Genomic DNA, 22,981 nt, shown 5'->3' on the forward strand with positions numbered 1-22,981 from the left:
CACCTGTTTTGCCAAACTCACTTCTCTCCTGTCATGTGTTCCATTACACCATACACTCCTATTTATCATCGCGGCTGGTGTGATCCCAGCGCAAGCTGCTCTGTAGTTTAACCCACGGACGGAAATGATAGGAACTGGAATAAAGTGATCTGTAACTCGAAATGAACTTATCCCTACCACAACAACCGCGTGACAACCATCTTGGACACACCTGTCAAGTTTCGTGACTGCGTCTTGCGCGGTTGTGCTGCTATCATGGTGACAAAATCTGACCGCATACAGACATAAACACCTGGCAAAGTGCTTCAAAACTGCGACGTTGCTGTTGCTGGTAATAAACCAGCACTTAGCAAGACTTTTATTCAAGTTGTGCTGCCCTGCTACATCTATTTGCCTATTCAGATAGCAAAACAGAGGAAGTTAATGTAACTTAGCTTTGTTACACCATTCACTTGTATTTATCTTCCTCTGACAGAGTAAAAACAACTCAACAAAAGAGCAATTGTTTGGGGACAGTTTTAAGATGGGAGTCGATGTGCAAATACATGTTTTGAGTCTTCGAGTTTCCTGGGGAGGTCACTGACGAGGTTATGGGGAAATGACTGCACCGCTTCCAGTATCAACGGAACGATTGTAAGTTACAAAATATCATAAAACAGATGCACTGGCGACACTTTCAAGGCTTTAAAAGTGTTTTAAAGTTTTTTCATCTTTCTCAAGTATTTCTGATGACTTAATTTAAATTTTAAAACTAATTTTCTTCCAAAATTAAATACAAATTTTACCCTCCGATGCCCCCTGTACTCACAGCCATGACACTCCAGAGCATCAATACAGAATTAATTCACCACTTTTGCATCAGGTTGATCCCTGATTAACATTTAGTGTAGCAAACATGCAAAGTGCATAAATCCAGGATGAGAGGCAGAGATTAAATGGATGTCAGCCAGTGGTAGTAACTCTATGGCTCGACACACACAGACACGCTCACGTGTACAAATTTATACAGACAGAGGAAAGCAAGCACACACAAGCCGAGAGGCATGTATAAATAGACATGTGAAGTCTGCACACATGGTTACAGAGCAGAGACCCCCTGACATGCCACACACACTACAGGAATGCAACAACACTCTACCGCTCACATTCAAACCCTCACACAAACCCTCACCACAACCTCAACCTTTACCTAAACTGAATTCTTATTTTAACCCTCAACCCAAGTCATAAACCTTAACTAACCTTACCATTAATCCTGACCCTAAAACTAAACCCTAACCCCAAACCTGAGTCCTCATCCTAAACTGACCCATTGTAGAAGTGAAACACGGCTTCATTTGACCTCATTTTGCAGAGTGTCCTCACTCAAAATGGCTTAAAAACTCAAATGTGGAAAAGAAAACATACATTCACACACACACACACACACACACGCACACACAATCTCCTGCTTTTGCTCAGAATTAATAAACTCGCATGAATCCCAGAGGGACCCAGAGGACCTCGCGTGCCGGCCTTCTGGGCTAAGAGCCTGTCGACTCTCATACACAACACACAGCGACAGAAGAGAAATCCCCTCGTTCTGCATGCCTCACTGCTGGCTGACCACATTTAAATGACCTATATAAGTCTCGTGATGATTCAGTATGTCAGCCTGCGGATGTGATCATGTGTTTGCATGGGGAAGTATTGGGATGAAGTGTTCTTATTTGTGTGTATAAAGAGTGTGTACACTCTCCAACACACCCAAACTGAAATGTCAGACAGACGCTGCTTGCTGTCAGTCACTGGTGTTTATCCAAATGGAGATGTTTTGCCAAACTTTCATAGCACGATACAGCTGCCTGGAGAGGACAAACTGTTTGCTATCCTGAAGGTGCATCACGAGAGGCGAGTGTCATTTCTGCACATAATGAGACAATGTTTTTGTTAACATTTGTCGTGTTGGAAAGAAACACAAATGTGTCATTTTCTTCCCTATCCCCATTATGTGTTGGAAATGACTCATCTTCTTTGGCAGTGCAGGTGATAATGACTTCTGCTGTGATGCTAATTGCTTTGTATTTTCTGTCAGCCAGTAAAAAGAAGTAGAGAGCTCCAAACAGCGGGAATGAAGTTCACTTGGCTACTTCTGGTGCAAAGTTACTATTCCAGGTTTCTGGTGCTCTGAGCTCAGGGTGTTAAACATTGTAATCAGCAAGCTCTACTATTGACACAGTAAGAAGGGAGTTCAACACTCAAAAGAAAGTTTCTCAGTGGATACCATGTATCTTTGTATGTGGCTCAGACCAGAGCAACAGTGTTTCAGGATCTGATGTGCTGATTCATTCAACACACACTTCTTTGATATTTAAAACAAATAAGGTTAAGCACGACAAAGGTACAACTATTTTAATATTGAGTAGGATTTATTAAAATCTGTGTAAGTGTCGGTAAATTCAGTCAATAAACAGAAAATAAATTAGGATAAGTTATCCTTTAGCAGCTTGTTAAGCTAAAAATGCTTAGGTTGAAAATGTTAGTGTAATTTTTAGCAGGTTATGTTTACTATGGTTGGATCCTTAGTTTTGGGTCACTCCATGACAGCTCACCTAGACCCTCCCAGTTCATGTCATGGATTTGTTTCAAGTCATGTGACTTTACATGAACCTACAGCTGTACTCCAAATCCCTTTTTCAATTATGAATTTTTGAAGTTTGGCCCTCTGACCTGATTGCATCATTTTTGTGATCCTTTGTTTAGGAGCCTCACCAAACTGTAAAAAAAAAAAAAAAATTCAAGAAAATCCACAACATGAACTGGGAAAAGTTCTGAATTCAGAGTGAGTTTGCATGGAATGACCCTTTTGCTTGACCATGCTCACATTCACCCACAAAGCTAAAGCTGATGGGATCATCATCGGTCATTTAGAGAAAAAAATCAGAGAATCACAGAAGTCGCAATTGCATGGCGAGCCATCCAACAGCTATTTTTAAAGATATTTCAGTTGGGACCAAAGTGGTGGACTGACCAACTGACTGAAAACATCTGCTGTTGTGACGATTTTGTCACGATTTTGTGACAAAACAATACGGGAAATTGGCTTTCACTTTTTCTTTGAACGGTGGAATAAAATACATCAGTGTGGTGATGGGGAGCAAGACTGATGGACAGTTTCAGTAAAGTCAACAGTGTTGAAGCAACCCAGCCACATCAGCTCTGACCAGAACAGGTGCCACTTGATCCTACCATCTGTCTCTAAGCCACCCGATACACATTAAACAAAGGGAGTCTTGGGTTTTGTCTTTGTCATTATAAAAAGTTGTGTTTTGTACCTTTAAATCTCTTTTGCAATGTCCAGATTACATGACTGAACAATTAAGCATGTTTAATTAAACCACATGGATATATTTAGTGGTGAAAACCCACACACTGATACTCTTTCTCAACAACAGTGCCTCTGTTACACATACATTACACATAGCACACAAAACCAACCAAGGAAAACACTCAACCCCACCTCTGACAAAACACCCTGTTTGTCTTATCAACAGCAACCCATCTGTCTACCTCAGGTCACTGAAGTCTAGCATCCAAACAAGAAAGAGTTTCTCCTCTGTAATGAGTATCACATTCACATGCCATTTGTTCTCATAAATAACTGCAGCTAATCGGGGTTCACAACATAGAGCAAAGCTAAATAAGTAGATACTAGGACACATGCTCCTTTCTTTCTAAGCAATTACAGATTAAGTAATAGGCACTTGACCCCCAACTGCTCCAGTAGACCACTTGTGTTTTTAACAATAGACATCTTTGGATGTACATGGAAACACACCGATATAAGGTTTGAGGTTAAGGTGGGTGGCAATCCATCCATCCATGTACCACTGCTAATCCAGGTCTAGGACACAGTAACAGAAGGATAAGCAAGGTAGCCCAGGCATCCTTCCAAGCCACAGCCTCTCTCTCTTCTTGGATGATCCCTTCTTCTTGGAGGTGTAATCCCTCCAGCATGTTGGATCCTCCCAATTTGAAATGCCTGAAAAATCTCCCCAAGAAGGTCCAGTCCAGGAGGCTTCAAACAACTTCAAATGGCTCAACAAGAAAGAGCAGCAGTTCCATACTGAGGTCTTTCCTGTTGTCTGAGCTCCTCACACTATCCCTAAACCTGAGCCCAGACACCCTCAGAAGGAATTTCATTTCAACCACTTCAATCTCATTCGTTCAGTCACTACCCAAAGCTCATGAATCTCACCTTCTCATTCACATTCACAAGGTAAAATTATTCTCTCCTTCTCAACATTAGGAGACAGATGACCCCCAGCTGCTCTAGTTTTTCCAGTAATTGACTTTGGTTGCATTGGGAAATTCCCTGGGATAATTTGGACGGGCATCCGTAACTCATCTGTTCATTTACTGCTCCTTATTCAGGTCACAGTGGCCACAGACAAAGCCAGGTAGATCGGGCCATGTCCTCCAGAACTTTTCCTGGGGAATCCAGAGGTGATCATTTATGAAACATGTGCTGGGTCTGCCCAAGCACCTCCTGCCAGTTGATATGGCCAGAAAACCTCTAAAAGGAGGCATCAAGGAGGCCTAATCAGATGCCAGAACATCTTCAAGTGACTTCTTTTGCCACAAAACAAGAACAGATTGTACTCCAAACTCCTTCCAGATGTCTGAGCTCTATCCCCAAGAGCATCTGAAGCTCAGCCACCCTCAAAAAAACCCCCACAAAAACAGTTTCTAACAAGTGTATCCACAATCATATGTTTTGTCATTACCATCCCCTCGTGACCACAAGTGGGGCTTGGAATGTACTGAGGATTGATTGGTCAGTCAAGATCTTCACCTTCAAGGTCAGCTCTTGTCAAAATGATCATTGGCGTCACAGCAATCTGTCTGTTGATCTCTTGTTCCATCTTACCCTCACTCATGAGTAAGACCCCAAGAACTCCTTAATTTGGGGCAGTGGCTCACTTCATTGGTTTGTGGGGGAATTATGTAGCCATTAACATTTACAATTCTGTTGCCCACTTAATGCTGCACAAGAATGTAACCTTCAGTCAGAAAAATTGTTATATGTTGACCTTTGGACGAGGTTTTTGAAGAATTGAGCAGTTTGAAGCAATTTAGTTCAGGATATTGAATCAGTTCAAGAACTTTGCAGATCTGACTACAATGACAATGACACAGCATTCAGAGTACGGTAGCATAAGTGTCCAACACATCATATAAACAATGTGATTTGTCAGGTAAAAAGAGATGGAACAAAATTATGACCAAATAAGAATATCTGTATATTGCTGTAATGTCTGGGACACTCCTGATTCTGATTTAAGCAACAATGAGGTTTTTTTAAGATGAGTGAGGAATAAAACATGGATCCAACAGGTGGTCTCACCCTGTTATTGTGTGTAACATGATGGGAAGCAGGTCGCTGTGTGCGTCAGTATCTTTAAAAATACCATTCTGTTAATCACACCACGTGGTCCTATCAAGTTCATTCCAATTTGGGAACACACAACGTTAAATTGGTGAAATGTGTGTGTGGCTTTGTGAGAGCACAACACGTGTTGTATACCTCCAAACCGGCAACAAACCCCCCCAAACCCTGCTCTTCACAATCAAACCCAGGCTGAACTGAAAGCAGGCTACCTCGGCCCACCCTGGTATCGCAAAGCGCAGTATATTCGAACTCGTGGCTCCCTGCTGGGCTTGGATGTGGAGCTTGGCATCATTAACGGTGTGGATGTTTAACGAGGGAGGATAGTGGGCAGGTAGAATGTTGTTTTCCTTCATGTTTTCCTTTAAAATCTGCATCTTACTTTGGAAATATAGTATGTTGTAAATAATATGGCTGGTTACCACACCAAGCACAACCTGCCTCAATCTGATGTTCTAAGGACCATTATGATGTTTTCATAATGGGTGTTTTCCAAGTATTCCATAGGGTCACAACAATTCTCCTTAAATCTTGAACAGCAAGCAGCTACATGATATAAATAACACTACAAGTGATAGAATGACACGACTGTTTGCACTGACGACAAAAATGTGAAAAGCCTACTGTAGCCTCGAGCTGACCTTTATGCAACATTTTTGTGATTCCCTTTTAGTTAATTTGACTGCTGTATCCTTATTTCAGATAAACAAATTTGTTTCTTAAATCCTGTGCAATAAAAATCTGGAACATGGCCCTGGAAAGCCCCACTCAGCCCTGCTGTGGAGGAGTAGCACTTTTCACTATTTCCTGACTGCCTCTGAGCAAATGCCAAGTGCTGTATGTGTGTGATCTGTGCTTTGACGTTTCCCTTCTCCTTTTTCCTTTATTGCCCGTGTGTTTTAACTACTCTAGTAAAGGGGCATTACAACCTTCAAGGGGAGCCAGCCACACACCTTGGAAGGATTAAGAAGCTGTTTTGTTTTATGTTCCAGAGAATAAATAGTGGTGTAAAATGGCTATTTGGGTTAGATGTGCATACATACATCTCCAAGTAAATACATACACATGGGCACAAGATTACTCACCCAATCAGGAGAACACACACGAACACACACAAACCAAAACCCCCCAAAATGTTTACATTTTCTTGACAAGTGTTTGGTTTTGGTTGTGCAAACGACCAAGCTTTTTCTCAGATGTAAAGGCAGAAGTAGCCTGACATTGCTTTTTTCTATACTGGACTTGTGCAACCACAGTACTGTCACAACTAAATAAGTGAATTTACACATGCGAGAATTATTGTATGGATTAAATTGAAGAGAATCTGTTCTGTCTGACATTGGCTTTTGTAATCTATTATTATTCCTTCCATCAGAAAACGCTGGTTTCTTTTAAAAATGAGCTTAACCAAACCTAATGGCGTGGTTTCCCATTTTTTTTAAAGACCCTGCTATTCCGAAAAGGCTATTGGGGAACCCCTGACCCTAACCCTAACCCTAACCCTATTGGGAAGTAATTGGAACTTGAAAGTCGGATTCGGAACAGCGGTGTTTTGGAGTGGGGGTGTTTCGGAATGAAGGGGTTTCGCAATGGAGGTGTTTTTCAGAATGGAAGGCCGTCCCCTGATTCCCCTTAGACTGGAAGCTTCCGGTGAACACTGTCCAACCGGGACAGTAAAGCGCAGACTCTGAGAAGACGGAGGCCAATTTGACAACACGGAATACAGTACCAAGGTGGTTTTCTTGCCAGGTTTGGCTCCAGGCTGAGTCAGCCAAGGACTTCTAACTTAGTTGCACTTTTTTTACCTAACGGCTGCGACATTTTGCAGCGGTAAGTTGGCTGTTATTTTAGCAACAAAGCTACTGTAACTGGCCTAAGTCATTCCTGGAGGCTTCATACGGCCGTGGTCCGGAGGTGTCTGTTGAGAGGCTGCTGGTTAGCAACGGTTAGCAATTAGTCTAGCAACAAGTAAAGCTATCTGTCCAGATTTGAAGCCGAGTAGGCAGAGGACAACAGAATGAAAGTTTCACTCAAATCAGTGAATAAAGTTTTAAAGTTGTGTTTTTCTACAGTAATCTGTTGGCATCCTTCATTTTATACATATGGTATAAGCATTAAGAATACCTGCAAACAACTTTTTGGTCATTGCAGGGCCTGATACTAGTGCATAGGTGAGATATAGAGAAAGACATATGCGATAAAAACACTTACACATTGACTTCAATTTCATGGGAACTTTAAGAAAAGTTGTACTTTTGATTAGGCACTTGCATACAGTAATTACAGTAAGCACTGCCCCAAACCAAGGTGTTTTTTTTGTTTATTTGATTTGTTTTTGCACTAATCTTAAACTTTATCCCCATCCCTCTCTCCATCAGCACCTTTATTATCTGAGCGAACAAAGGTTGCTAGGTAACAGCAGGGAAGCCCCATGTGAGTTCAGCCAACAACTGTACAATACAACATTCCCCCCCCTCCAAAACTCTGCACCCTCTCACTATCTCTCCTCATTTCCTTCTGCCTATGTATGTCTTTGTCGCCCTGTAAGAGACCCGATTGACCCACTAATGTGCCTTGCCAACCAACCAACAACCCTGATGCAGCTGAAACCAGATTATTCCAGTTCTCTGTGGTCAGGCACTGAGGGAGCAGAGAGAGGGTGGCCCGGCTTTATCACAGCACACACACACACAAACACACACACACACACACACACACACACACACACACACACACACACACACACACACACACATACAGAGTTTCAAAGTAGAGATTCAAGTGTCTCAGACAGGAGGTGTCTCCTGGGTTTGAGTCTCTTTCAGTGTGAAATTAAGCACTCAGCTGTGGGGCACAATGTACTCTACCTGTTGAAAGCTACAGTTTCAACAGATGGGAGCTGTGTAGAGGGTGACTAGTAACCGAGAGAGATGCAAATTTAAACAACAAGCATCAGACAGAGGAAATAAAATGAAGTGGAGAGCACCAAAGAAAGAGGGGAGAGAGAGCAAAAGATACAATGAAGCCAAAGAAAGACAGATGAAGGAGAGGGTATACAAAGAAGGTAAGAAAGCTGGAGCAAGGAAGAGGTAAAAAAAAAAAAAAAAATCATAGTAAATAAAACAAAAAAGTCATTGAAAGAACAAAACAGCAGCAGAAAGTGAGTGTAAATAAAGGTAGAGAGAAATGAGGGAAGAGGGCAGCGACTCAGAACAAGAGAGCGAGACGAGGAAAGGAAGGAGACACCAAGAGGAAATTGAAGACCTGAGAGCAGCAAGTCAACCTGAGTGTTTGTCCGTGTTGGGGGTGGATAGTGACAGCAGGGTGGTACTACAACAGGGTCACGTCCTTGCTTGTGTAACCACTGCCTTCCACACCATGCGCTGTGGGGCAGAATTGATTAGATCGGATACCCACAGCGGTGCGATAACATCAACAGATGGTTCTATACAGTTCAGGGGCAGAACATGTCATTACACTAGACTGGGACATCCAGTATGCAAGTGAAAGTCCATGACCCCCCCATGTTAGCTGCAGATGTACACCATATAAGCTACCAGTCCCGAGAATACAAAAACACACAGCAGAGCTGTGATAAGCCACTTTCTCTGAGGGCATACCATCTGTCTTATCAGTATGTATGTAAACTTCTACTGAGCCTTGTATGAGGTTCAATAGTTAACATTACTCAAGACCCCATAATGAGTTGGGTTGTGTTACTGTTTATCCAGGATTGAAAGGATTAGAGGTTTCATAAAGATGGTAGTCATTTAGACATGTGAGAACAAAAGTCACCAACTCCCAACCCAACTGAACACGTATCAGAGATCTTGAAACAATCTGTAAGACCCTGATCGCCAACATCATCACTAAACCATGATATGAAAGATAATCTTTTGGAAGAATGCTGTTTACCCCCCTGAGTAGATTTCTAGAGACATTGAGAATCTGTTCTACAACTGTTCTGGGGGCTTGTGGTGGTCCAAGACATTTTGACATTTCTATCTCATTTGTGTGTCGAATAGGGTTGGACCAATAGAAGATGCCTTCGTCCATCGTGATGACTGACAGTCCTCAACTTCTGAGTCCTATACCATTTTAGCATTGTGATCTAAAAGGCCCCCGACCAGAAAGCACAAAAATGTTATGTGTCCCCTCAGAGTTGCTGGAAGGCAACATGTGGGAGAGAAAATAAAAGATTTTTGTTGCTGCTTAATGCACTTCTTTTCTGCAGGTTGCTGTTAATGTGTTTCTTTCAAACATGTCAGTCAGTATAGCTAGCTGGCTAACTATGTTCCAAGCTTCTGAGGCTGCACACAGCTAAGGTACAGACATGTGACGCGGAGACAAAGACCCTTTCAAACCCAACACAGGGATGTATGTCAGTGGAAACAGGCCACAGTCTTCTCATATGGGTTAGGTCAGTGAGTCAGAGTGACAGTGGGGAAAAAGCAGTGACTACAGTGGTGAGCTAATGAGCAACCCCTGACTTACTGCAGCTCTGAGGAGACACACTACCTCATCACCATCAACAACAATGCCATCGCTCATGATGTTTCACCATGGACATCGCCATATGCCAGTTTGTTAGACATCGCCCAACCCAAGTGTCAGAGCACTTTCCCACAATTTTTCACTATAACTGCCCTTGTTGAAATCAAAGAAAAAGTGGGCTTACCCTGTCCATTGGAGTAGTAGATCCACTTCTCCTTGGCCTGTGTTGGAGGTGCAGATGGTTTCTTCTGAATTGCCTTCTCCATGATGCTACTGGGGTCCTGCATGGGGCCCTTCTTCAGTACGCGAGAGCTCCGCTTCACGCTGCAGACCACGATCACCACCAGCACCAGCAGGAGCAGCAGCACTATCATCCAGGGCAGGTGCTCGTTGATGTCAAAGTCATTATGGGTGCTCGGCCTTGGGGAGCCCCTGCGAGTTGGCCTGTAGTAGCTGGAAACCCCTCCTCCACCACCACCACTCCCTTGGCCGGCTACCTTGATGATACCTGTCCCAGCCCTCTCTATCCCTGCACCCTCCAGACCCTCCATCGCCCTCTTGCTGGGGCCTGGCACAGGGTCAGAACTGGGTTGCCCCTGCTGGAGCTCACGGTCCGTCAGTTGTTTGCGAACCGTGGGTGGTGGAGTCCGTGAGGGATCACGATTTGTTGGGGTGGGATTCCCTGGCCAGCTGAGGTGTATCCCCTCTGCATGGTGGTCTTTCCCACCCGGGTTACCCCTCAGCTGAATAGCTGCTGACTGGCTGTAGGTGCCTGTGATGAGAGACAAAAGGATCGATGGAGACAAGATAGAGCAAGCAAGGGGAAGAGAGATGAGAGAGAACAAAGAGAGCAAAGAGACAAGATAGTACAGAAGTAAGAGATGAGAGACAACACAGACAGAGAGGGAATTAAATTCACTCACTCCAGAGATTTGCTTCACCCAGACAATGAAAACAGAAGGCATCACGGGAGGGAAGCCTAACACTTTAATCCATGCAAGCAATCTGGCACACAAACAGAAGAAGGAATAACCTCCTGCCTCTCCTTTCACTCATCTGCTCCTCCTGCTGACTTCCTCCATTCTTGGGCAGTGTACTTTAAAAACTGGAGCCAGACCAATGCTAGATTTTTGAGGCTAAAACATCATCTATCAGCCCAATTTTCAGCATAGACACATAACATAATTAAATTACAATCTCTTAAATTTGATTAACAACTGATTAATTGTGTGAAGATATTCAGTGAGCATTGACATTCACAATACATTCCTGATTGATGTAGATAGGTCACGTGTAAATTAGATACAATTCAGGCCACAATAGTTCAGGGAGAAGCCACTAATTGCTGAGTTTTTGCTGTCTGAGATAAAAGACAGGGAGAGCATGTTATGTGACCTTAGGTTTGGTAGCCTTGGATGAGGTTTTGAAGACAGACAAGGATTCTGCTGACCAAACTAAGTTAGGTAGCCTATTTTACAACCAGAGCACAATGCAGGAGAGGAGGCTGGATCAAGATTTCCTGTCTCACAGGACTAGCTGATGTTCATTTCCTGATCGTTGTGAAACCTGGAGTTGGAATAGGTGAGTTTTACTTCATAGACAAGCTTTAGTAACTTGAACTTAATGTTAATCCTAAACATTTTAGACCATTTGCTAAGGTTTTACTGTGCATGCTGGCCTGTCAGAGATGACCATGCCTGTACAAGGAGTTGAATGGTATACTCAGTCATCCAAGACCTAATATTACTGATGTTATATAGTGTAAAGTGACCCGAGTGAGAAAAAAATGCAATATGCTCAGTGGAAGTTCGTTGGTCTTCAATAGTCTGGTGTCCATACAAATGGTGAGACAGTTATGACAGAATTTCCAGGAAAGTGACAGAAGAAAATGCAGATGGATGTGCATTTTCATCCACTACTGTTGGGAGATGGTTCTTAAAAAAACACAGCTGGCAACTTTTCTATCTCAGCCATGCATAACAAACTTTTTTAGGATATCAAAGGTTTAACACTTTGTTATAATGATCATTAATAAATTGTGACTTTTTAGTTGCTCAAACTTTAGTTATCAGTTATTTGACTGTTAACAAACAAGGGAATGCTTTATATACCATTTTTTAAGCAATTGTTTATAGTTAAATTGCAGCTGATGCTTATAAACTGCAAACAAACTACAATCTGCCTCCACTTGTTAAGGCCCAGCTGTGCTCCACCTCCTAATCTCACAGCAGATGAGCTTTGAATTGCTCACCCCACAGTCTGCCCCTTCATTAAGCTGGGACAAATCTAATCAGATGTAGGCTTCAGTTGCAGTAATTTGAAAGAATCTTCAATAGGAGAAGGGATTGGTCAAATGACTAAAGATTCACAGCCAGTCTGTCACCTGTTGAAATAGGAAAGGAACAAATAGGATTGTCCCATTTGACATAAACAACAGCAGGGACAGTGTTTTTCAGACATGGGAACAAACTGTAATGGTCAGTCGACCTTTAGTGCGCCATTAACTATTGATTATCAATATGGCTGCTACCACCTCCCTGCTGCTCGCTCTGTGACTGTGTGCTGCTGCTAATGGGATTGGTGTTGTATAATGACATTAGATCATAAATGGGCTGCTGCTTACTAGGATTGTCACTTGGATGAGTGTTAATCCCTCTTATCCTCTTATCAGCAGACAGGTACACAGGTGCAGGTCTAATCCTAAATTTAGGCTGATGTTTGGCTGGCACCAAAAGGTCTTTAACAAACAGCATTTTAGGATAATACAGAAGACTTGCAGGGGATGTAAGGCAGTCCAGTAACCATAGTGGAAGTATTCAGCTTTTGAGCATCAGTGATTGGGGATATATGTGATTCTACATGCAAGATATAGTTAGTCTAATCACAGCTGAAGATTCACACTGATGAAATGTCCATGTTAAGTGCTTATCTAAAAGGTCAAAATGAGACATAGCATTAGTAGGGGAATATAATCTAATATTATGGAAATAGCAATATTGCCAAGTAAAATACCCAAATCCTAGGACCTGTAACTTTTTGAAAACTGTGAAATGTGTCATAATTCAAATTTTCTATTTAGAATTGAAATCTTGACACCCCTAGCCTAAAGTGTGTTTTGTCTTTAGGTCTAATCAGCCAGTTTTAGATAAACTATGGGCTTAACTTTAATTGTGAACATGGTGCGCATTAAACTTAAACTTCGGCATGTTACCATTGCCGTGGTGATACTTTTCTTAACTGCACTTTTACCATTCAAAGTATCAACATACTTTGAAAAACAAAACCTCTGATGAGGTTCTGTTCGTGCTTTTTCTTCCTATGCTGAATACAACACTACTTTCTCCATCTTTTGTTGTGATAAATGTGGATTTACTGGCATGGTGCTATATCCAGTCCAGATGAATTCATTGTTTACCAGGCACTGTTATGTGTTCTTCTTGGACCCAGTTGATATATTTAAACATTCATATCAAATTCTTTGCTTGCATCTGTGGTTGCTCTGAGATATGTGATGTAACTACAAAGCCCCTTACATCTAGTGACTTATATAAATTGAAATATAGTGAATACAGTTAGGCTTTTATCGCTGCTGTTATTGTTGTGTAAAGTGGTTAAAGACATTTTGGTTTGCTCCTTTGCCAAAGTGGTCCTTCCATCCTCATCACTGAGAGTAAAAGACGGGTGAAAATAGCAGTCATGAGTGCGTAACACCCACCCTCGCCCACCCCCACTTTCCCTCTTACAGCACAGACAGGGTCAGATTAACTGGCTGAGAGGCCATCGATCCAATGCCAACACAAACAGTGGTGACAGTATTATAGGTGTGAGGGTCTCTGTGGGAAGGGGGGGGGGGGGGGGTATACTAGCTATGGATGGTTGATTCTGAGAAATGACTGGCTGACTGACTGAGACAGGCCTGATGTAAAAACAGAGAGGGATGACAAGGGAAGGAGGAGGACAGAGTGCAGGCAGACAAAGGGAAAGTAAGGTGTTTTCACATTCTCTGATCTAAAGGTAAGGAGGGAGGGGAAAAGATAAAGGGAGGGTGACGGAGAAAGACAGAAATACCCATAACTCCTCCTGTCCACATATAGTAACATTCCTGAGATAAGGAGCTGCCACCAGTTTGTTTCCATGCCTACCAATCTCCATGAATCTCTGAAAACATGCAGTGTGTTCTTCTACACACCAATTTCATTGTTATTCTGCCATGTTTTGAGGCACTCAAGTCCTTCCACAATTTTCGACATTTAAACTTTATTCAAACATAAAAATATTCAGCTATTGTACATTTTAACCTCGCATCTACTCATTCGTGCCTTCAGCTAGAAACTCCATTTAAACAGGTCAATGTTTCTCATCTTTCTTATATTTTCTGGGTATTATTCAACTTTCAAAAATCCCTACTTTCTGTGAAACTTGGTAGTCAATTAGAAAACCCTTCAAACCTACTCATCTTCAGCCTCTTCCCACTCATTCATGCCATCAGATAGAAACAGCATTTAAACTTTGAAACGTTCATGACACTGGGGAGCTCAACTTTCTCATATCATTAATACTTCTTACACAATTTCTGTTTTAAGTTTCATGCAACTTTCAACCTTTCTCAGATTATATCCTTTGTGTGAACGGGCACCCATTATTCTTAAGTCATCTCCTTCAGCTGCTTCTTCATACAAAGTTAAGTCAGCTATGTGGTTTAGCTCCAAGCTCACACTTTACTTTGTGCCCTTAACTCCAGTGCCACTTCTCCAACTATTCATAGTGTTTCCGACTCCATTCTACTCATTCATACTTTAACTCCCTTCAAACCTTATAATGTTTCACCTCTTTCACACATTATGACTTTTATTAATTATTCATTTTTCATTTATATTAATTAGACCCATTCCCCACCTTTCCAACTCTTCATACTCCTTTAACTGCTACTAATTCGAGCCAGCATTGTAGTTTAGTGACAGCTTTTCAGCAAACCTTACAAAATTCCACATTTTTCATAAATTACCTGTTTTATACAACTTTTAAGGCTACTAAGCAGTTTGGCATCAACTTTTCGACATTCCGCATTCACATGCAATTTCTTGCTTTATATAGTTGATATAATGATGCTGTACTGTAAAGACATGGACATCCATACTTAGATGAACTCTTAATAGGCTAATTCAGCCCATTTCAGAAGTTAGCCCATTTCAAGTCATCAGGAGTAATAACGACACTATTTGATATTGAGCTACCAGAAAAGTGAGGTGAAACATATAATCAAGGGAATTAATATGAAATGCTAAAATTAACTTCTTTGAAAATAACAGAGAAGAAACAAGATCTCTGTTCTGACCTTTGTGTTCAGGTCCAGTCAGTGATGATGAAGAGGATGAAGAAGTCACAGGTTCCTGTACGAGCACAGCCTGTGCAGGCACCAGTGGGGTGGTTGAGGAGACGGGCGATGAGGAAGAGGGGGCTGTAGAAGATGGTCCACAGACATTATCTGTATCTCTAGTCCCTGGAGTGAGCAGCACCAGCCCCTGAGCTTGGCAGTCTGTGTGGGTTCGGCACTTCATTGCACTCGACTCCACGTCTGAGAAAGTCCCCTTGGTGCACTGCTTACAGACCACGTCCTCTGTTCCACTGCCCCGCTTTTTCACCCTGGTCCCTGGTGGGCACAGTGAGTGGGGCTTACACTCTGTGCCACCATCGACACCCGACAAAAAGCTGTTCGGGGGACATGTGCAGACACGGTCTTGGGTGGCCGTGCAGGGCACTTTTTCCATGAAGCCTGCAGGACATGGAGCCCGACAGCGATGGCATTGCTGGACCCCATTCTCACCCCTTGTGAAGGTGCCTTCAGGGCAAGGGCTGCACTCCCTCACAGCTGTCAGGGTGCAGTGGGCAGACACGTAGGTGCCTGCCGGGCACTTGTCGCAGACCAGCTGGGTGCCCGAGTCTGGGTCAGTGTGCTGATAACGGCGTGGAGAAAGGAGGGGCTGGTCAGCTGGGCTGCTGGTGGTCAAAACCCGGGCTGAGATCTGAACCAGCACTGTTAATAAGAGCTGAGAAGAGAAGAAAGTGTGGAAGTTAGAGAAATCTGAAAACTGAAAACAGTTTACAGTTTGTACAGTTTGTACACTGATCAGGTCACAAATGACGACCCCCAAAGCTAAAACATGAAACCATCCAATCCAAAACTGTTTCCCAACCAGCAATGAGCAAGCCTCACACAACCAGACCAATTTCAGAATTCTACTTTTATAATTTTGTATGAAACATCACAGGCCAGGCAGGCAGACATGAGTGTGCTGTGTGTCAGGGGATTCGGGGAAGTCCAATTTTCAAGGCTGCCGTTTGGGTTCCCAGTGTATGAGTCTGCTTTGATGAGATTTTTGGGAAGTATCTCTTTCAGAAACCCATTAAATCCAATGTCATTTTATTTACTGACTCCCCTGACTCATCCTGTTCCCCCTGAGTTGAGTGCCTAACAGTGCTCATTGACTTTACGAGCAGAACTGAGATTTTAAACAGACATATGACTCGTCCTTCCTTTATAGCCAGGCTCCCTCTCACCTCTGCTGGGAAGCCAACAGCTCACTGGGTTTAGGGGGGTAACCCACACATGTCTAAGGTTACACAGACACACACGCACACACACACACACTGTGAGTCATGTCAGAGCAACAACATCAGTGGAGGACTATCACCAATAATGCTGGAGTACTGACAGAGCTTTACTATGCAGTTCCTATGCCACAATTCAAAACAGGGCCCTAGTTTCCGATCCTTCACTTCAGCCTGTGTTGTTTCCCAACAACTTCAAGCCACTCATGTCCAATATTGTCCAGCCGTAACAGTGTTTGTAATGTTTCCACCTTGTGAGTCTGTCTCTGTGTCATCATGGTAAAACACATTTTTTGTAACAGAAACTAACACAGGAGCAGTTTTGAGTATTTTTCCAGGTGGTTATATATCTGTCTGTGGACAGATATTTGTCAGTGTACCAAATGGTCTAATGGTTCCAGGGTGCCTTCCTTGCAATCACCAATGTACTTCATGGTCTAACGCGTAGTCTGCAATGTCTCACAGCCAAGTCACAGCAAGAATCTATGAGTCTAATATTATCTTAAAAATAACTACCATACAGCCTGTGCTTCTGAGGGACAAGCTGGAACACTCGGGGGTGGATCACCACCTATCATCCTGGATCCTGGACTACCTCACCAACCGACCCCAGTATGTGAGGGCACGAGACTGTGAGTGGGAAAAGGCAGTACAGGGGCCCAGCAGGGAACCATCTTGGCTCCTTTTCTCTTCACCCTCTACACTGCAGACTTTAAGCACATCTCTGACAACTGCCACCTGCAGAAGCTCTCTGATGACTCTGCCTGTCGGCCTCATCACAGATGAGGATGACACAGAGACAGTACAGAGGACTGACCCAGGATTTTGTGGACTGGTGCCAGCAGAGCTGCCTCCAGATTAGACTGCAGTCACCGGTGAATATCCAGAGAATGGACATGAGGACATGAAATGAGATTGTGAACTCTTACCAGTACCTGGGTGTTGAACAATAAACTGGAGTGGACAGACAACACAAATGCACTTTACAGGACAGGTCAAAGCAGACTCTACCTGCTAAAGAGACTCAGGTCCTTTGGAGTGCAGGGGGCACACCTGAGGACCTTTTTTTGAATCTGTTGTGGCATCAGCCATTTTCTATGGAGTGGTCTGCTGGGACAGCAGCATCACAACTGCTGACAGGAAGAGACTTGACAAACTGATCAAGAGGGCCAGCTCTGTCTTGGGATGGCCCCTCGACTCAGTGCAGGTGGTAGGAGAAAGGAGGACAATAGCTAATCTATTATCCCTGATGGAGAACAGCTCCCACCCTGCAAGATACTCTGAGAGCACTAGAGAGCTCCTTCAGCAACAGGCTGCTTCACCCTAAGTGTGCAAAGGAGCGATATCGCAGGTCCTTCCTTCCTGCTGCTGTTAGACTGTACAACCGGCTCTGCTCCCAGTAAAGCCCCCACAATTATATTGTTTCTACTGCTTTATATTTATATTTCTATATATTTATTACTATTTATTACTACTATTTTAATTGATGCTCACTATTTCTACTATCCCCTTTGCTGCTGTGATATTGCAAATTTCCCCGCTGTGGGACTAATAAAGGATTATCTTATTTTATCTTATCCTAACTTGAGTCTGATTCAAGACAGAAGTATCAGAGACATGCAAACTATTCCAAACAAAATACATTAGTAACGCCTGGAAGTGTAATTTATTGCTAGTTCAACATAACACACTTTAAAAAAAAAAAAAAAAGCAGGGAGAGAAGGATTGAGAAAAGTACACAGTGAAAGACGACAAGAGAGAAACTCAGACGTGGATGGAGACAGGTCAGACAAAACGTGGATCTGTGTGCAGAAATGTGTGTTTAAGTGTCTTATGTCTTTTCACAAAATTGTGAATGAAGATTAGCAGCTTGTGTGTGTATGCAGAACAAACAGGGCTGGTGGCTCTGAAGTGATGCAGTGAAGGGAGAATTTTGCTGATGATGCACGTGAATGTTGGACATCCACGAGCACAGACCCAGATTATTTGGACATCCCGTGTTAATACAAGCCACTGCTGAGAAAATTAGGTTTTTCAAGACATCCACGAGGATAACAGGGTCCAGAACTAATTTCCCACAAACGTCTCTCAATTAAACAGTCAAAGGAAGACAAACTTGTTTTATGATTAGTGCTTATAGGAATCAAGCTGTCCTTTCTTTCACCGCTCCAGCGCCCTTTCACCAAACCACCCCTTCATTCTTTGTTTTCTTTCCCAGAACCTCATCCATAAACATCAGAGCATGTTCTCGACATGCGGCTCATAACTTTGTTGCGTCAGTAACATCAATGCATTCATTCACATCAATGTTCAAAGTGAGACATTGGTAGAGTAGAGAACACGTGCTGCAGTAAATGGGAACATTCTGCTTGTTACAGGACAAAGGATGGTCCCCCCGTGGTTCTTTCTGCTTGTTTGTAGAATTTTATTATTGGAACAGCATGCACTGAACATTACCATAATTGAGGTGTATCACTCACTATTTAATGTGAAGCTGTTGAACAGACGGCATGCTGTGGTATTAAACAGGAACTTTCTGATTGCTTTGGATACTCATGCTTTTCATGTCGTTACCCACGGTGCTGATTTTGTTTTGTCTGGGGAAGCAGGCTCATTAAAAAATACCAAGCATCTCCTAAGAGTCAAGAGAAAAGAGCGCAATAACTCTTTTTTACTATTAGTAAACACTGTCATAGAAAACTGCACGAGTCCTCTATTGCTCGTTCTAAAGCCTGAAACCCTGTTCTACATCTGCATGTTCATGAAAACACAATACTGTAGTGCAGACATCATGATGACACGTTACAATAAGTATTTTCATGCATGCAGTATTTGTTTAGAGTACGCCTGAGCAAAATATCAATAAAGCGTATCGTGAAACAAGACTGTACATTATCTTGTCTTAGATTTTGGATATCATTACATGGTGATATGTCATAAGTGTGTTCAAGTTAAAAAAACAAAAACAGGATGCATTGTTTTTTTGGAGTAGGTAATTCATATTTCGTGTGAATGTGAAGCGGTGACAGAAGAGCGGGAAGACGTTTGAGCACAGAGCTCATGTCCGAGCACTGGACCGCAAGAGCAGCGGTTTGAATCCTTTTGTAAGGCAATGTGAGGCAATTTCTGCATTTCCAGCAATGGGCTATTCAGCATTCACACTGTATTTTCAGAAAAAAAGAATTCTAGTTTAATGCAATTATTACTTAGGATCATGTGTGGGACAGTTTTTTTCAGCATCGTTCACTGGGCCACCAGCTTAGTACTGGGAGACCTGTGTGTTGGAGTATTTTATGTTTAAGTGTTTGAGAAAACTGGTTGTTTAAGGGCTGTTTTTCATTTTTCCACATTAGTCAGTTTGGATGAACACAATTACAGCAGCCCATCTAGTAATCGTGGCAAAATGTGTACAGTAATCTACTGTTCTGTGTTGCACTGTGAGACAAGGAGATGTAATTGGATTGGTTATCCACACTCAATAACCAGTGTTCCCCTCAGGGATCAATAAAGTATTGCTGATTCTGATTTCTGATAAACAGTGACCCACTTCATTTATGTTTGAAGTATTGTTGTTGTTGTTGCCTTAGAAATAAGATCTCATCAGTGCAACTCATTGGTTGTAACTAGATACTACAAGGTCAAAATTAATGGGATTTACCATATTCCTATCACTATCTACAGTAGACTTATGAAAAACCATGTAGAACTCTGGAAACAAATATAAGGGAAACCTTAAGCTTTCATCAGTAACCAGTAACTAAACAGGTGATAAGAGGAGATGCATTACCACTTTCATGTCTGTACGCTAAATGTGAAGCTACTGCCAGCAGGTGGTTAGCTTAATTTACTGACTGGAAGCAGGGATAAACAGCCAACCTGGCTCTGTTCAAAGAATAAAAAACATCTGCCTACCAGCACCTATAAAAGACAAGAATAAACATATTATATGTCTTTGGGGGATCTGTCCAAAAACTGCCTTTTAAAATGAAAATTAGTGGTGTTACTGGCAGTTTTCTTTTCTTTTTCATACACCTAGTGAAGTCTGCATTGACACAAAGTTAGTTTAATGTTCCAGTCACATACTGACCAGCTGGACTCGTATTTTAACGTTAGCAGGTAACAGTAACCACGAAACCTACACTCACCTTACACAATGATGTCAATTATTAATCACTAGCCTTAAAAAGAGTCTTGTCTATATTAAGTTACACACATTTACTGTTACTTTATCCAGTATCTATATGCCACAATAATTTGTGTCAGTCTAGATATATTTTACAGTAAACAGAGAGCCTCCTATGATGAGTCTACATGTATTAACCCTCCATTATAACATAGCTCATAGGGTATTATGATATTTGAAGTAAATTGAGGGCAGGACAGTCAATAGAAAGTGAGTGAAAAACAACTGCAGCACACATTTCTTCATCGAGCCGACCCAGCTGTGCTACAGTTTGAAACCAATGAGGATTATTACTGCGACGGCTGCTATTCAAGAGTGCCCTAAGCTAATGGCAGACAAGTAGATGTTCTCATTTGGTCAGTGTGTGTCTTTCTGAGGGTGTGTCTTGATGTCTTGACCACCTCTGAAAGCATCCCGTCCTCCCGTTCAGACACAATCAACCAGTCTTGTGTAACTGCATTTCCTGTTTGCCATTAGGAAAATAAAATGCCAACAAAGACACAAAAAGCAGAAGAGGAAACAAAGTGCAGTGCTGGCACTTTGTCAGTACATTCCTGCTTGCACACACACACACACACACTCTACACAGCTACCTCTGCAGCTCAGCAAAGCATGAATCAATTTCTTAGTGCTGCCAGCCTTCCTCTTATTATGCCAACTTTGTCTCTGTGTCTGCCGCATAAACTACATCATCTGCCTGGTGCACAGGCCAGACAGCCAATCAGACGGCTCGACACGAAGTGAGCTACCCTGTGAAGGCACATGAACCAGATGCAGTGACAAGAGTGAGAAGGCTAGCTTCTTCTAGGAGACATTAAAATTGTGTTTATTGGAAGGCACAACTAAAACATTTCTCTACGCCTGCTTTAAATGAATGTAAAGGGGTTTTAAAGGGGTACTCTAGCAATTTTACAGATGAAGATCAGCTTTTTGTATGCTGTTGTCTGTGTCTCTGTAGAAGCTTGGTATAGTCTAAAAGATACTGATGATGTCATTGATACCATCAGGATTTTTTGAGGTTTGGAGATTACAAATTTGACGAGACAGATACAGAAAACGTGTTTCAAACTGCGGGTGTGGAGTTTAACAGACTGGACTTTATGCTGTCATCCATTGCAACTCGGAGGTTGATACTTCCACATTGATAGGGATATAAGAAATGTGTCTCAGTGCATCTGTTTGGTAAAACACAGACAACCATAGCAAATGGATGTTTGTATGGCAGGCTTTAAACTTTGCACGCAACTACAGCGGCTGATTTTACAGATCAGCACTCTTTAATAAAGACAGGAGGTGTAGGCTCATACCGCATGCTTGAAAGGACGGCATGCTTCACAACACAAACTCTACATAAATTAATAAGTGGTAACAAGGTAAAAGGTCATTTTTCACTGTGTGATGTCATGCGTTTCTGTTGGTGAAGTCTGGGCTTGGTGGATCTTACCCGGGGTTTCCAACTTGGAATTCCATTCCATCGCACTTTTCCGTGTTGGAGGTTGTTTACAATGGTATGCAACAGTAACCAGACACAGAGGGTCCAATAAAGAAAAGCTGTTAAGCTGCATTATGGGCATGCTTTGACAAAAAATCATCCGCCATCGTCTTGTCAGTCAGTTATCTTTACCTCCAGTTTCCACTTGGTGTTACAGCCAATCACAGAGCAGATCAAGCCAAACAGGAAGTCAGAGATCAGGATGCCACAGTGCATCTGGTCAATTTTCAAAATAAAATACCATATGCTGATTTGGGCTCCACAGCACAACAAAGTTGGAAATATTAACAATGAACACACTTTAAACAGACAGAAAAAGAACCAGTTTAACTAGGTAGCCTACTCAACCACAGCAGACTCACAAAATAAATGATGAAATAAACACAGTCTGAGCAAGTCAACAACATCAGGCAGGCATGACGCTCTGCTTCTGAAACGCTCCAGGTGGGACATGAAGTTGCGTGAAGGACGGAACAAAAGAGCGGCGCACACGCCAAGGTAACAGAGACTTTACTCTCATCATGTTACAAGTGAAATGTGACTCCTGCTACTCTGTGCTGCGACTCTGCTGCTGGTGCTGCAGAGCAGATGAGCTTTTAACTGTAACTTCTGTTGTCCGAGTCCAAATCTTAACTGATGTGTCAGAGTTAGTGCTTAATAATATGAAAGTGCCTAAAAAATAAACAAATATGGCTGGAGTCCATTGTCAGTGTATTAAAACCCAAATATAATGGATAAAATGTCACGTTAGTATAGTGTTTTTAACCCTCACACA

The 22,981-nt window shown here is 42.4% G+C and overlaps 1 protein-coding gene across 1 annotated transcript in view; it reads right to left on the reverse strand.

Annotated features, from left to right (window-relative positions):
* tnfrsf21 (tumor necrosis factor receptor superfamily, member 21) overlaps nucleotides 1–22,981 on the reverse strand; it is a 49,332-nt gene that overhangs the window by 20,942 nt on the left and 5,409 nt on the right. Inside the window, exons 2-3 of the mRNA XM_073493136.1 lie at nucleotides 15,258–15,969; nucleotides 10,107–10,694 (exon numbers count right to left, since the gene is read on the reverse strand). Of these exons, the coding sequence (XP_073349237.1) occupies nucleotides 10,107–10,694; nucleotides 15,258–15,969 (1,300 nt within the window). The remainder of the gene's footprint in view (nucleotides 1–10,106; nucleotides 10,695–15,257; nucleotides 15,970–22,981) is intronic.

The sequence above is a fragment of the Pagrus major genome, chromosome 22 (assembly GCF_040436345.1).
Source record: "Pagrus major chromosome 22, Pma_NU_1.0".
Classification (NCBI taxonomy): Eukaryota; Metazoa; Chordata; class Actinopteri; order Spariformes; family Sparidae; genus Pagrus; species Pagrus major.